Source organism: Suncus etruscus, chromosome 8 (assembly GCF_024139225.1).
Source record: "Suncus etruscus isolate mSunEtr1 chromosome 8, mSunEtr1.pri.cur, whole genome shotgun sequence".
Lineage (NCBI taxonomy): Eukaryota > Metazoa > Chordata > Mammalia > Eulipotyphla > Soricidae > Suncus > Suncus etruscus.
In genome coordinates this window covers 23,366,712-23,383,550 of record NC_064855.1, presented here as the reverse complement: position 1 = coordinate 23,383,550, position 16,839 = coordinate 23,366,712, and the positions used below count along the sequence as shown (strand labels likewise).

At 42.0% G+C, this 16,839-nt stretch overlaps 1 protein-coding gene across 1 annotated transcript in view; it reads left to right on the top strand.

Moving 5' to 3' along the window:
* DDX10 (DEAD-box helicase 10) overlaps window positions 1-13,515 on the top strand; it is a 278,266-nt gene extending 264,751 nt beyond the window's left edge. The window contains exon 18 of the mRNA XM_049778642.1: window positions 12,896-13,515. Coding sequence (XP_049634599.1) covers window positions 12,896-13,070 — 175 coding nt within the window. The 3' untranslated portion in view covers window positions 13,071-13,515. The remainder of the gene's footprint in view (window positions 1-12,895) is intronic.
* The last annotated feature ends 3,324 nt before the right edge of the window (window positions 13,516-16,839 follow it).

Genomic DNA, 16,839 nt, shown 5'->3' with positions numbered 1-16,839 from the left:
GGAGTGGGGAAAACCCAGGGTGCCCCATCAGCTCCTTCCAGAAACCCACCTGGAGATCCGGAGGAAAGGGGGAGAGGGGGGTCGGGTGACCCATGTCCGAGCCCCCCTACCCTAGGCCGGGCTAAGGGGCCGCTGGCACATACGGAGGCCTGCCAGCTGCCCGCCCGTGTTGGCTAAGAATCCTGCTCCAGGAAGGGAGAGAGACCCTCCCAAGCCCGAAGGACAGGGATTTAAGCCCCACCCTAGGCCAGGGTCCGGACCCGGCCAGGGAGTGGGGAAAACCCAGGGTGCCCCATCAGCTCCTTCCAGAAACCCACCTGGAGATCCGGAGGAAAGGGGGAGAGGGGGGTCGGGTGACCCATGTCCGAGCCCCCCTACCCTAGGCCGGGCTAAGGGGCCGCTGGCACATACGGAGGCCTGCCAGCTGCCCGCCCGTGTTGGCTAAGAATCCTGCTCCAGGAAGGGAGAGAGACCCTCCCAAGCCCGAAGGACAGGGATTTAAGCCCCACCCTAGGCCAGGGTCCGGACCCGGCAGGGAGTGGGGAAAACCCAGGGTGCCCCATCAGCTCCTTCCAGAAACCCACCTGGAGATCCGGAGGAAAGGGGGAGAGGGGGGTCGGGTGACCCATGTCCGAGCCCCCCTACCCTAGGCCGGGCTAAGGGGCCGCTGGCACATACGGAGGCCTGCCAGCTGCCCGCCCGTGTTGGCTAAGAATCCTGCTCCAGGAAGGGAGAGAGACCCTCCCAAGCCCGAAGGACAGGGATTTAAGCCCCACCCTAGGCCAGGGTCCAGACCCGGCCAGGGAGTGGGGAAAACCCAGGGTGCCCCATCAGCTCCTTCCAGAAACCCACCTGGAGATCCGGAGGAAAGGGGGAGAGGGGGGTCGGGTGACCCATGTCCGAGCCCCCCTACCCTAGGCCGGGCTAAGGGGCCGCTGGCACATACGGAGGCCTGCCAGCTGCCCGCCCGTGTTGGCTAAGAATCCTCGGAACATTTTTTCATGTGTCTTTTGGCCATGCGTATTTCTTCTTTGTCAAAGTGTCTGTTCATTTCTTCTCCCCATTTTTTGATGGGGTTAGATGTTTTTTTCTTGTAAAGTTCTGTCAGTGCCTTGTATATTTTGGAGATTAGCCCCTTATCTGATGGGTATTGGGTGAATAGTTTCTCCCACTCAGTGGGTGGCTCTTGTATCCTGGGCACTATTTCCTTTGAGGTGCAGAAGCTTCTCAGCTTAATATATTCCCATCTGTTAATCTCTGCTTTCACTTGCTTGGAGAGTGCAGTTTCCTCCTTGAAGATGCCTGTAATGTCCTGTAGTGTTTTGCCTATGTGCTGTTCTATATATCTTATGGTTTTGGGGCTGATATCGAGGTCTTTAATCCATTTGGATTTTACCTTTGTACATGATGTTAGTTGGGGGTCTAAGTTTAATTTTTTGCAAGTGGCTATCCAATTGTGCCAACACCACTTGTTGAAGAGGCTTTCCCTGCTCCATTTAGGATTTCCTGCTCCTTTATCAAAAATTAGATGGTTGTATCTCTGGGGAACATTTTCTGAGTATTCAAGCCTATTCCACTGATCTGAGGACCTATCCTTATTCCAATACCATGCTGTTTTGATAACTGTTGCTTTGTAGTACAGTTTAAAGTTGGGAAAAGTAATTCCTCCCATATTCTTTTTCCCAATGATTGCTTTAGCTATTCGAGGGTGTTTATTGTTCCAAATGAATTTCAAAAGTGTCTGATCCAATTCTTTGAAGAATGTCATGGGTATCTTTAGAGGGATGGCATTAAATCTGTATAATGCCTTGGGGAGTATTGCCATTTTGATGATGTTAATCCTGCCAATCCATGAGCAGGGTATGTGTTTCCATTTCCGTGTGTCCTCTCTTATTTCTTGGAGCAGAGTTTTATAGTTTTCTTTGTATAGGTCCTTCACATATTTAGTCAAGTTGATTCCAAGATATTTGAGTTTGTGTGGTACTATTGTGAATGGGGTTGTTTTCTTAATGTCCATTTCATCCTTATTACTATTGGTATATAGAAAGGCCATTGATTTTTGTGTGTTAATTTTGTAGCCTGCCACCTTGCTATATGAGTCTATTGTTTCTAGAAGCTTTTTGATAGAGTCTTTAGGGTTTTCTAAGTAGAGTATCATGTCACCTGCAAACAGTGAGAGCTTGACTTCTTCCTTTCCTATCTGGATTCCCTTGATATCCTTTTCTTGCCTAATCGCTATAGCAAGTACTTCCAGTGCTATGTTGAATAGGAGTGGTGAGAGAGGACAGCCTTGTCTTGTGCCAGAATTTAGAGGGAAGGCTTTCAGTTTTTCTCCGTTGAGGATAATATTTGCCACTGGCTTGTGGTAGATGGCCTTCACTATATTGAGAAAGGTTCCCTCCATTCCCATCTTGCTGAGAGTTTTGATCAAGAATGGGTGTTGGACCTTATCAAATGCTTTCTCTGCATCTATTGATATGATCGTGTGGTTTTTATTTTTCTTGTTATTGATGTTGTGTATTATGTTGATAGATTTACGGATGTTAAACCAGCCTTGCATTCCTGGGATGAAACCTACTTGATCGTAGTGGATGATCTTCTTAACGAGGCATTGAATCCTATTTGCCAGGATTTTGTTGAGGATCTTTGCATCTGCATTCATCAGTGATATTGGTCTGTAATTTTCTTTTTTGGTAGCGTCTCTGTCTGGTTTCGGTATCAAGGTGATGTGGGCTTCATAAAAGCTATTTGGAAGTGTTTCTGTTTGTTCAATTTCATGAAAGAGTCTTGCCAAGATTGGCAGTAGTTCCTCTTGGAAAGTTTGATAGAATTCATTAGTGAATCCATCTGGACCTGGGCTTCTGTTTTTCGGCTGACATTTGATTACTGTTTTAATTTCATCAATGGTGATGGGGGTGTTTAGATATGCTACATCCTCTTCCTTCAACCGTGGAAGATTATAAGAGTCCAAGAATTTATCCATTTCTTCCAGGTTCTCATTTTTAGTGGCGTAGAGTTTTTCAAAGTAGTTTCTGATTACCCTTTGAATCTCTGTCATATCAGTAGTGATCTCTCCTTTTTCATTCCTGATACGAGTTATCAAGTTTCTCTCTCTCTTTCTTTGTTAGGTTTGCCAGTGGTCTATCAATCTTGTTTATTTTTTCAAAGAACCAACTTCTGCTTTCGTTGATCTTTCGGATTGTTTTTTGAGTTTCCACTTCGTTGATTTCTGCTCTCAGCTTTGTTATTTCCTTCTGTCTTCCTATTCTTGGGTCCTTTTGTTGAGCATTTTCTAGTTCTATTAGCTGTGTCATTAAGCTACTCAGGTAAGCTCCTTCTTCCTTCCTGATGTGTGCTTGCAAAGCTATAAATTTTCCTCTCAGTACTGCTTTTGCTGTGTCCCATAAGTTCTGATACTTTGTGTCTTTATTGTCATTTGTTTCCAGGAAACTTTTGATTTCCTCCTTGATTTCATCTCGGACCCACTGGTTATTGAGCATGAGGCTGTTTAACTTCCAGGTGTTAAAGTGTTTCTTCTGAGTCCCTTTGGAGTTCACAAATAATTTCAGAGCCTTGTGGTCAGCGAAGGTAGTCTGCAAAATTTCTATCCTCTTGATCTTATGGAGGTATGTTTTATGTGCCAGCATGTAGTCTATCCTGGAGAATGTCCCATGTACATTGGAGAAGAATGTGTATCCAGGTTTCTGGGGATGGAGTGTCCTATATATATCCACTAGGCCTCTTTCTTCCATTTCTCTCCTCAGGTCTAGTATATTCTTGTTGGGTTTCAGTCTGGTTGACCTGTCCAGTGTTGACAAAGCCGTGTTAAGGTCCCCCACAATTATTGTGTTGTTGTTGATATTATTTTTCAGATTTGTCAACAGTTGTATTAAATATTTTGCTGGCCCCTCATTCGGTGCATATATGTTTAGGAGAGTGAATTCTTCCTGCTCTACGTACCCCTTGATTAATATAAAATGTCCGTCTTTGTCCCTTACAACCTTCCTGAGTATAAAGTTTGCATTATCTGATATTAGTATGGCCACTCCAGCTTTTTTATGGGTGTTGTTTGCTTGGATAACTTTTCTCCAGCCTTTTATTTTGAGTCTATGTTTGTTCTGACTATTCAGGTGCGTTTCTTGTAGGCAGCAGAAGGTTGGATTGAGTTTTTTGATCCATTTAGCCACTCTGTGTCTCTTAACTGGTGCATTTAGTCCATTGACGTTGAGAGAAAGAATTGTCCTGGGATTTAACGCCATCTTTATTTCAAAATTTGGTGTGTCTTTTGGGTAGTCTTGTCTTAGATTAGGTCTTTCAGTTTTTCTCTTAAGACTGGTTTTGTGTCTGTGAAGTTTCTGAGCTGCTTTTTGTCTGTGAAACCATGTATTCTTCCATCAAACCGGAAAGTGAGTTTTGCTGGGTATAGTATTCTGGGTGAAGCATTCATTTCATTCAGTCTTGTCACAATATCCCACCACTGCTTTCTGGCATTGAGCGTTTCTGGTGACAGGTCTGCTGTAAATCTCAGGGAAGCTTGCTTGAACATGATTTCCCCTTTTGATCTTGCTGTTTTCAGAATTCTGTCTCTATCTGTGGGATTTGTCATTGTGACTAGGATGTGTCTTGGGGTGGTTTTTTTGGGGTCTCTTTTGGTTGGTACTCTTCGGGCATGCAGGATTTGATCACATATATTCTTTAGCTCTGGAAGTTTCTCTTTAATGATGTTCTTGACCATTGATTCTTCCTGGAAATTTTCTTCCTGGGTCTCTGGGACTCCAATGATTCTTAAGTTGTTTCTGTTGATCTTATCATAGACTTCTATTTTCGTCTGTTCCCATTCTTTGACTAATTTTTCCATTGTCTGCTCATTTGCTTTTTTTGTCCAATCTCTCCTGCTGTATGGAATTGTTATGTATCTCATCTTCCACAGCACCAAGTCTATTCTCAGCTTCTGATACCCTGTCCCAGAGCTTATCCATTTTGTCATTCACTTCGTTTACTGACTTTTTCAGTCCTGTTAGTTGACATGTTATTTCAGTTTGGAGTTTTGTCATTTCTGCCTTCATATTTTCTTGGTTCTTATTAGTGTTCTGTTCAACTCGATCCATGGTTTCTTGGAGTCTGTTGAGCACCTTCCATATTGCTAGTCTAAAGTCCTTATCTGAGAGGTTGATTAGTTGTTCAGTCATTATCTGGTCCTCAGAATTGTCATCTTCATTCTCTATGTCTGATGCTGGCCTGCGTTGTTTCCCCATTGTCACACTTGTATTGTGGGTTTTTCTACGTGTTGTAGTGGTATTCATTGTCTATATGATGTAGGCAGCACACTCCTCTGGCTCCTCCCTTTCTGGATGGGCTGACTTGCCTCTAAGGGAGGGGAGTCCTCCGTGGATGAAGCCTCACACTGGGTCAAATCTTAGGCCCGAGCATGCAACAGAGAAGACAGTCCAGAGAGAAATGTTTGCTTCTGTGATATAGCGCCGTTCTTAGTGTGATTTTTCCTTCTTGTTGCAATGGAGTTCTTTCCTTAGAAAGAGTGCACGGCCGCGTAGCGAAGCGGAGCAGCCGTGCTCCTCTGAGCCTCTTTTTGCCCCACTCGCAAGAGTTTCACGCAAGAGGACAGTAGACAGACATAGACAGGTCACACTCACAGTCTTTCACAGCTGAGCCCCACTGGGCCGGTGTACTTTCGCGGATTTTCCCCGCCTGGTGTCACACACAGGGAGCCATTTGTGTTACTATCTTTGGGGTGGGGTATCACTCAGCAATGCTCAGGGGTTTCCCCTGACTCTGCACTCAGGACTTACTCTTGGTGGTGCTGGGGGAGGTCATGTGGAATGCTTGATATTGAATTGATCACTTGGTCAACCACTTACAAAAATTACTATTACTTGCAAATTAAAATTAAAATTACTTGCAAAAAGTACTATTGCTATAGTCCCCATCTTTGTGTTAATTTTATCTAAATATTGATTAAAGTAATCAACTCAGACTGTCAGTCATCTAATTTCAGTCTCACTTAGATTTGGATTCAAATCGTATTTGTGTAATCTGTGTCAGTCATTGAACTTCTCTTAACCACATTGTAGAATGAGGATTTTCTTCAGATTTTTTTTTTGAGTTTTTCTTTACATAACCTTTATGTTAAGCATATAGCACAATGTCAGGGTCCTTGATATTTTCTGCTCCAGTGCTGTGCTGTTTTTGACATTTTTTTCTTTGTGTCCAATAATTGGGTAATTTTCAAACATACTGATGATATATCTAAATATTTTCCAGTATTTTTGTTTTGCTTTTTAATATATCAAGTGATTTTGTCTAGCTTTAGAAAAAAACTAGATTTCTATATTCTTTGTCTTAAGTGTGTGAAAAAAAAATACAATAATGCCTATTTTTTTTTTAAATAATTCCTGCACGCAGAGCCAGGAGTAAGTCCTGAGCTAAGCTTGCTGTGTTTTCCCCTGCAAATAAATGCCTTTAGTCAAAAAAGCAAGATTTTATTATTAACATCTAGCTAGACAGACCACAGGTAGGCAATCCCACCTAAGTTTTTCCTAGCAAGTATAGCAATGGTGAGGCAAAGAGAAAAAAAAGCTTAAGAGTGGAGTTTTGTTTTTTGTTTTTTTTTTCTTAACACCACCATTCACCAGTGCAACATTCCCATCACCAATGTCCCAAGTCTCCCTCCTCCCCACCCGACCCCCGCCTGTACTCTAAACAGGTTCTCAATTTCCCTCATACATTCTCATTATTAGGACAGATCAAAATGTAGTTATTTATCCAACTAAACTCATCACTCTTTGTGATGAGCTTCCTGAGGTGAGCTGGAACTTCCAGCTCTTTTCTCTTTTGTGTCTGAAAGTTATTATTGCAAGAATGTCTTTCATTTTTCTTAAAACCCATAAATGTGTGAGACCATTCTGCGTTTTTCTCTCTCTCTCTGACTTATTTCACTCAGCATAATAGATTCCGTGTACATCCATGTATAGGAAAATTTCATGACTTCATCTCTCCTGACAGCTGCATAATATTCCATTGTGTATATGTACCACAGTTTCTTTAGCCATTCGTCTGTTGAAGGGCATCTTGGTTGTTTCCAGAGTCTTGCTATGGTAAATAGTGCTGCAATGAATATAGGTGTAAGGAAGGGGTTTTTGTATTGTATTTTTGTGTTCCTAGGGTATATTCCTAGGAGTGGTATAGCTGGATCGTATGGGAGCTCGATTTCCAGTTTTTGGAGGAATCTCCATATCCCTTTCCATAAAGGTTGAACTAGACGGCATTCCCACCAGCAGTGGATAAGAGTTCCTTTCTCCCCACATCCCCGCCAACACTGTTTATTCTCATTCTTTGTGATGTGTGCCATTCTCTGTGGTGTGAGGTGATATCTCATCGTTGTTTTGATTTGCATCTCCCTGATGATTAGTGATGTGGAGCACTTTTTCATGTGTCTTTTGGCCATCTGTATTTCTTCTTTGTCAAAGTGTCTGTTCATTTCTTCTCCCCATTTTTTGATGGGATTAGATGTTTTTTTCTTGTAAAGTTCTGTCAGTGCCTTGTATATTTTGGAGATTAGCCCCTTATCTGATGGGTATTGGGTGAATAGTTTCTCCCACTCAGTGGGTGGCTCTTGTATCTTGGGCACTATTTCCTTTGAGGTGCAGAAGCTTCTCAGCTTAATATATTCCCATCTGTTAATTTCTGCTTTCACTTGCTTGGAGAGTGCAGTTTCTTCCTTGAAGATGCCTTTAGCCTCAATGTCCTGGAGTGTTTTACCTACGTATTGCTCTATATATCTTATGGTTTTGGGGCTGATATCGAGGTCTTTAATCCATTTGGATTTTACCTTCGTACATGATGTTAGCTGGGGGTCTAAGTTCAATTTTTTGCAAGTGACTACCCAGTTGTGCCAACTCCACTTGTTGAAGAGGCTTTCTTTGTTCCATTTAGGATTTTTTGCTCCTTTATCAAAAATTAGGTGATTGTATGTCTGGGGAACATTCTCTGAGTATTCAAGCTTATTCCACTGATCTGAGGGCCTGTCCTTATTCCAATACCATGCTGTTTTGATAACTATTGCTTTGTAGTAAAGTTTAAAGTTGGGGAAAGTAATTCCTCCCATATTCTTTTTCCCAATGATTGCTTTAGCTATTCGAGGGTGTTTATTGTTCCATATAAATTTCAAAAGTGCCTGGTCCACTTCTTTGAAGAATGTCATGGGTATCTTTAGGGGGATCGCATTAAATCTGTACAGTGCTTTGGGGAGTATTGCCATTTTAATGATGTTAATCCTGCCAATCCATGAGCAGGGTATGTGCTTCCATTTCCGCGTGTCCTCTCTTATTTCTTGGAGTAGAGTTTTATAGTTTTCCTTGTATAGGTCCTTCACATTTTTAGTCAAGTTGATTCCAAGATATTTGAGTTTGTGTGACACTATAATGAATGGAGTTGTTTTCTTAATGTCCATTTCTTCCTTATTAGTATTGGTGTATAGAAAGGCCATTGTTTTTTGTGTGTTAATTTTGTAGCCTGCCACCTTGCTATATGAGTCTATTGTTTCTAGAAGCTTTTTGGTAGAATCTTTGGGGTTTTCTAAGTAGAGTATCATGTCACCTGCAAACAGTGAGAGCTTGACTTCTTCCTTTCCTATCTGGATTCCCTTGATATCCTTTTCTTGCCTAATCGCTATAGCGAGTACTTCCAGTGCTATGTTGAATAGGAGTGGTGAGAGAGGACAGCCTTGTCTTGTGCCAGAATTTAGAGGAAAGGCTTTCAGTTTTTCTCCATTGAGGACAATATTTGCCTCTGGCTTGTGGTAGATGGCCTTAACTATATTGAGAAAGGTTGCCTCCATTCCCATCTTGCTGAGAGTTTTGATCAAGAATGGGTGTTGGACCTTGTCAAATGCTTTCTCTGCGTCGATTGATATGATCATGTGATTTTTTTCTTGCTGTTGATGTTGTGTATTATGTTGATAGATTTACGGATGTTAAACCAGCCTTGCATTCCTGGAATGAAACCTACTTGATCGTAGTGGATGATCTTCTTAATGAGGCATTGAATCCTATTTGCCAGGATTTTGTTGAGGATCTTTGCATCTGCATTCATCAGCGATATTGGTCTGTAATTTTCTTTTTTCGTAGCATCTCTGTCTGGTGTAGGTATCAAGGTAATGTTGGCTTCATAAAAGCTATTTGGAAGTTTTCCTGTTTTTTCAATTTCATGAAAGAGTCTTGCCAGGATTGGTAGTAGTTCCTCTTGAAAGGTTTGAAAGAATTCATTAGTGAATCCATCTGGGCCTGGGCTTTTGTTTTTGGGCAGACATTTGATTACTTTCTTAATTTCCTCAATAGTAATGGGTGTGTTTTGATATGCTACATCCTCTTCATTCAATCGTGGAAGATTATAAGATTCCAAAAATTTATCCATTTCTTCCAGGTTTTCATTTTTAGTGGCATAGAGTTTCTCAAAGTAGTTTCTGATTACCCTTTGAATCTCTACCATATCAGTAGTGATCTCTCCTTTTTCATTCCTAATACGAGTTATCAAGTTTCTCTCTCTTTCTTTCTTTGTTAGTTTTGCCAGTGGTCTATCAATCTTGTTTATTTTTTCAAAGAACCAACTTCTGCTTTCGTTGATCTATTGGATGGTTTTTCTGGTTTCCACTTCATTGATTTCTGCTCTCAGCTTTGTTATTTCCTTCTGCCTCCCTATTTTGGATCCTTTTGTTGAGCACTTTCTAATTCTATGAGCTGCGTCATTAAGCTATTCAGGTATGCCCCTTCTTCTTTCCTGATGTGTGCTTGCAAAGCTATAAATTTTCCTCTCAATACTGCTTTTGCTGTGTCCCATAGGTTCTAATAATTTGTGTCTCCATTGTCATTTGTTTTCAGGAAGGTTTTGATTTCCTCTTTGATTTCATCTCGGACCCACTGATTATTCAGTATGAGGCTATTTAACTTCCAGGTGTTAAAATTTTTCTTCTGTGTCCCTTTGTAGTTTATATATAATTTCAGGGCTTTGTGGTCAGCAAAGGCAGCCTGCAAAATTTCTATCCTCTTGATATTATGGAGGTATGTTTTGTGTGCTAACATGTAGTCTATCCTAGAGAATGTCCCATGTACATTAGAGAAAAATGTGTATCCAGGCTTCTGGGGGTGGAGTGTCCTGCATATATCTACTAGGCCTCTTTCTTCCATTTCTCTCCTCAGGTCTAGTATATTCTTGTTGGGTTTCAGTCTGGTTGACCTGTCTAGTGTTGACAATGCCGTGTTGAGGTCTCCCACAATTATTGTGTTGTTATTGATATTATTTTTCAGATTTGTCAACAGTTGTATTAAATATTTTGCTGGCCCCTCATTCGGTGCATATATGTTTAGGAGGGTGATTTCTTCCTGCTGTACATATCCCTTGATTAATACAAAATGTCCATCTTTGTCCCTTACAACTTTCCTAAGTATAAAGTTTGCATCATCTGATATTAATATGGCCACTCCTGCTTTTTTTTGGGTGTTGTTTGCTTGGATGATTTTCCTCCAGCCTTTTATTTTGAGTCTATGTTTGTTCTGACTATTCAGGTGCGTTTCTTGTAGGCAGCAGAAGGTTGGATTGAGTTTTTTGATCCATTTAGCCACTCTGTGTCTCTTAACTGGTGCATTTAGTCCATTGACATTGAGAGAAAGAATTGTCCTGGGAGTAAGTGCCATCTTTATATTAAAGTTTGGTGTGTCTGTTGGTAAGCCTTGTCTTAAAGTATGCCGTTCAGTTTTTCTTTTAAGAATGGTTTTGAGTCTGTGAAGTTTTGAGCTGTTGTTTGTCTGTGAAACTATGTATTGTTCCTTCAAACCTGAAAGTGAGTTTTGCTGGGTGCAGTATTCTAGGCGAAGCTTTTAATTCATTGAGTTTTGTCACTATGTCCCACCTCTGCCTTCTGGCCTTGAGTGTTTCTGGTGACAGGTCTGCAGTAAATCTCAAGGATGTTCCCTTGAATGTAATTTCTCTTTTCGATCTTGCTGCTTTCAGAATTCTGTCTCTATCTATGGGATTCGTCATTGTGACTAGGATGTGTCTTGGGGTGGTTTTTCTGGGGTCTCTTTTAGTTGGCACTCTTCGGGCATGCAGGATTTGATCACATGTATTCATTATCTCTGGTAGTTTCTCTTTAATGATGTTCTTGACTGTTGATTCTTCCTGGAGATTTTCTTCCTGAGTCTCTGGGACTCCAATGATTCTTAAGTTGTTTCTGTTGAGCTTATCATAGACTTCTATTTTCATCTGTTCCCATTCTTTGAGTAATTTTTCCATTGTTTGATCATTTGCTTTGAGGCTTTTTTCCAATTTCTTCTGCTGTATGTAATTGTTATGTATCTCATCTTCCAGTGTACTGATTCTATCCTCAGCTGCTGTTAACCTGTGGGAAATCTCAAACATGTTTTTCTTCAATTCATCTACTAAGTTTCTCAGACCTGTTATTTGATCTGAAATTTCTGTTTGGAGTTTTCTCATTTCTATCTTCATATTCTCCTGATTCTTTTTAGTTTTCTCTTCTATACTTTGTTTGAGTTCTTTGAACATGTTCCATATTGCAACTCTAAACTCCTTATCTGAGAGACTGACTAGGTGGTTGGTCATGTTCAAGTCATCAGAGTTGCCATCTTGATTCTCTATGTCTGGCACTGGCCCATGTTGTTTCCCCATTGTCACACTAGTACTGCGTGTTTTTCTACGTGTTGTGATTGTATTCATCGGCTAAATGCTGTGCATCGTCGCGAAGGGGAGCGGAGCAACCGTGCTCCTCTGGCTTCTCCCTTTCTGGGCGTGTCGACTCACCTCCACGGAAGGCTCACAGGAAGGCAGGCTGGCAGATGGGCCGCACCCAGGATGAAATCAGGCCAAAAATGCAGGACAGCAGAGTAGAGAGGCAGAAGGGTGCTGGCATCTGAGATCCAGCGAAGTTCAGTGGCTCCTCCCTTTCTGGGCGTGTCAACTCACCTCCACGGAAGGCTCATGGGAAGACAGACTCCCCGGAAAGTTCACAGGAAGGCAGGCTGGCTGATGAGCCGCACCAAGGGTGAAATCAGGCCGAAAATGCAGGACAGCAGAGTAGAGAGGCAGAAGGGTGCTGGCATCTGAGATCCAGCGAAGTTCACAATAATGCCTATTAAGACTGTGTGTCTTAGATATAGATTTTGAAGGAGGAAAATGTATTGGACATCAAGTGATTTGTAATTTAACGTCACAGATTCCTTTTACTCATGATGTAATATAAATTCAGTACAACAGATAGTAAGAATCAGTACCTAGTATCTGCTGGTCTAGAGCTGCTACTTAATGGATAATCCATTTTATTTTATTTTATTTTATTTATATTTTTGGTTTTTGGTTTTTGGGTCACACCTAGCGGTGCTCAGGGGTTACTCCTGGCTATCTGCTCAGAACTAGCTCCTGGCAGGCACGGGGGACCATATGGGACGCCGGGATTTGAACCAACCACTTTAGGTCCTGGATTGGCTGCTTGCAAGGCAAACACCGCTGTGCTATCTCTCCGCCCCAGATCATCCATTTTAAATAGGGCTGTTTGATGTGCCAAAACAAGCAGACTATGGAACTCTGCTGCCCATTCACTATGGATGTTACAACCAATTTTTCCCTTAAATTACTGAAAGGACTAGATGAAACCCTGCGTGCATAGTGCCAGGACTATGATCTCTCCCAGGTGTTTAAGGGAGCAGATTTACTTATGACATATGCATCATGATATTGTAGTTTCTATGTATAAATATTGTATCTATTATATGTTATCAGTGGTATCTGTTATTGGAAATTTTGCCCTTTATAATTGATTTTACAATTACATATCTATAAAGTAAATCATTGGATTTTTTTTTCCCACCAGTGATACCCAGAAGAAGCAGGGAATGAGGAAACGGAATAGCAGTGAAGTGGAAGACGGAGGACCCAGAAGTCGAAATAAGAAGGCCAAGTGGGAAGTTTTGGAGTCCTTGGACACGGGCCTGTCTCTAGCAGAGGATGAAGAACTGGTGTTACATCTGCTGAAAAGCCAAAGATAAACACGTTCTGCTCTTCTACTCAAAACTAATGGTTGTAATCATTTGTGCCAAAAATTAAAGATACAGTTGGCTTAGGAGGTACTTGGATCATGTGAATCTTGGATTCCAAGATTTTTTTTCCTGACAGATGTGATCATATCTCAGTGTCTCTCTTCATAGGATTTGCTTGCACCCATCCTAGAGCAGACCTAGAGTAAGACTTTTCTAGCAGCTGCTCCATTCGATTATATCCGTGTGATGCCACATCTTGTTACTGGAAGTGCTTCCTTTGTTGTGCTGACAATTGCTGGAGATGTTGTGCTTACTAGATAAAAGTTGTATGTACTGTTTCACAAAGTAGTTCACAGTTACAGTGTACTTAATAATTCTAAGGTATGATGAACCAGCCCTGAGGAAGGAGTATTTTTTGAGATCATGATTAATAAACATATTTCTTATAATATAAGGCTTTGTTTGTAATGTGTACACTTATTTTAAATTGCTTTCAGGGGGAGGTTTTTTTGTTTTTCTGTTTTGGTGCCATATCCAGTGGTGCTCAGAGTTTACTCCTAGTTCCACAATCAGGGGTCACTCTTGGCGGGCTTTTAGACCATAAGAGATGCCAAGGATTGTACCTGGTCAGCCACATGTAAGGCAAGTAAATGCCCTACATGCTACACTGTTGTTCCAACCCTGATGTCAAGGGAAGATTCTTAAAATCATAGGGGCCAATTCTTGAACAGTGAATTGCTCTTACTCTTAAATTAGTCTCCTGAAAGTTACCAGTTATTATATACTCAAAGACTGGCTAGCTGACCAAAATCCTGAACCTGAACACTTGGCAACATAAACCTAATTTCTTTTTGAGTCCTAGTGATACATGCCAGTAAAATCCACTGGCCCTTTGGTTCCTCACACAGAATCAATTCCTTATCATAAATAGAAGCAAAACAAGACTCAGAGTCTTGGCAGGGAAAGAAACTGGAGCCTTAATTGATTTTATCATGAATTGCTGCCCCTTTTTGGGGGTGGGGGGGACACACACAGTCAATGTTGCTCAAGGCTTACTCCTGGCTCTGCTTGTCAAGCAGCAAGTGGAGGGGATTTAGGAGGTGCCAGGGATTGAACCTGAGTTGGCTCTGTACAAGGCCTAATAGTATATGTTGCCTGATCTACGATCTCTCCCATCCCCATTGGCTGTTACCTTTGATTCTTCTTCCCTTTTCTTAACTTTCCTCACCTGGTACAAATAAGCATGATTTTAAGTAATGCCTATACATTTCTCTTGAATCCATGAAAGGGGTTTGATTACATCACCCCAAGTCTCTCCACAAGCATCCACCTTTCCATATTTGTCTCTGAAAGGTTTCTTCTTTCATATTTTGTTTTTCTTTTTTTTTTTTTTTTTTTTTTGTGGTTTTTGGGTCACACCCGGCAGTGCTCAGGGGTTGTTCCTGGCTCCATGCTCAGAAATTGCTCCTGGCAGGCACGGGGGACCATATGGGACGCCAGGATTTGAACTGATGACCTCCTGCATGAAAGGCAAACGCCTTACCTCCATGCTATCTCTCCGGCCCCTCATATTTTGTTTTTCATGAGCCACTGCAATGTCATGCTATCATCAGAGAGAGAAGCTTGGTGTCCTCTCAGCCTTGCCCTTCTCTTGGCAGCTCTCTCCTCTCTGCATTATAGACTCTGCTCCATTGTTTCTTCTGCGTCTTCACAGCCTCTTCTTGTAGTTAGAGGGCCTTTGCTGCAGAAACTATTTTAGCTGGTTTCTTCTAATCTTCTAAAACTGATTGGATTCTGACAAATAGATGTATGGGAGACTTTGAAAGCTAATTAAGATCCCAGCATAATACTGGTTTAAAACCAAGTAACAAATATGGAAGTCATTATACATTGTTTGGGCCATCTGTTTGTTGCTATTATTTTGTTTTGATTTTTGGAGGGGTGACATATCCAAGTGTTCTCAGGCTTACTCCTAGCTCTGCATTCAGGGATAACTCCCAGTAGGACTTGGGGAACCATATATGGTACCAGGGATTGAACCTGGGTTGACCATTTATAAGGCAAGTGTCCCACATGCTGTACTATCTCTGTAGCCCCACCAATTGTGTTTTTGCCAGGGGTGGATATTGTCATAATACCTTATTTTGTCTCTGGCCAGTTAGTGCAGCATAACTTCTTGATGCAGAAACTGATCCAGAGATAAGGATAATAGGTGGGGACCACTGGATCCCTTGTTTTATATAAAGACCTGCCCAAAGAGCCATTCTGAGTGCTATATGGCCCAGCAGTGCAGACCTGGCTGCTTAGCATTAGGGCTTATGGGCCAGTGCTACTGGGACCTGGTGGTGCTAGAGGTGTGGTAGAGCATGCAGAGTTGAGCATTGAACTTGTGTCCTCACCCATGTGAAGCATGAACTCCCTTTGTGCTATCTGGGCCCCAGACCCCTTCCTTAGTAGTGGCTTGTGGGCCATGATAGCAGGGAATTAATAAAAAGGAAGATGTGGAAGTAGGAAATACGGGAGCCATTTTCTCTAAGGGTGGTCACCTCTGAGCAGGGATTATCCTGGAAAACCCTGTCAGAAAACAGGAAGGCATAAACACATCACCAATGAGCAAGAACACTCATTCATTAAGTGTTTGCAAATTCAGCAATTCCCATATGCCAGGCTCTGTACTTGTGAGGAAAACAAACAGCTTTTCTGCTACCTGACACATACTGATCATTTTAGAGTATAATAAAAGGAAGAGGAGGAAGGAAGGATTTGATTGCCTGAGAGAGGACTGCAGTTGGAGAGAGGGAGCAGGGAGGTAGAGAGTTGGGGGGGGGTGTGGGGTCCAGACTCAGGGCAGCTTCCTGCAGGGGCTGCTCTGAGTCTCTATGTAACATGATTCCTAATTACAGAGCTGAGAGCAGATCACTTGGCAGCAGAATCTTTTTTTTTTTTTTTTTTTTTTTTTTTTTTTTTTTTTTTTTTTTTGGTTTTTGGGTCACACCCTGTGACGCTCAGGGGTTACTCCTGGCTATGCGCTCAGAAGTTGCTCCTGGCTTCTTGGGGGACCATATGGGACACCGGGGGATCGAACCGCGGTCCGTCCTAGGCTAGCGCAGGCAAGGCAGGCACCTTACCTCCAGCGCCACCGCCCGGCCCCGGCAGCAGAATCTTTCAGAGGACTGTCATCTCATAAGCATAATATGGTGTTTTAGATTTGTTTGGAGCTATTAAAAGTGGATATGTTTGATTAATTTTGTTTTGTACCATTTGAAATGCACTGAACATTGAAAGCTGTCTCCTGAGGTAGGTAGGGAGGAATCGCTGTGGAAGGAGTTAGAATAAGAAAAGGTGAAAGAACCTGCAGCTAAGGCAAGAAGCTTGTTTCCTGTGTGCTCAGGCCTATTTAACTTGATGCGTAATCATAGCACAATTTGCTCTGCAGCCCTCCCTGCTCAGCCTAGAGAGGGAGGGGCACACTTATACTTCAGTGTCCAGTCAGTACCTGCCATGGTAGGAGTGGCCGTGGTACACAAGCCAGCTGTTAGCTTGAAAGAGAAACTGGTGCAAAATTCTGTCCTAAAAGAGGATAAATTGGGCAAATAATGTTCTGATTGTCTAACTAGAATTTAGATAGAAAATAATAAGCTTACAAGACCGATCAGGAAGCTTTTGATGTGCAGAAAGTACCCCTCTTGGGATTCAGGCAAATGTGAATAAGAGCTTGGACGATTCCTAGAGCAATTGGTAAGGAACTATTGGAACAGGAAGCAAATGTTGAGGAAAC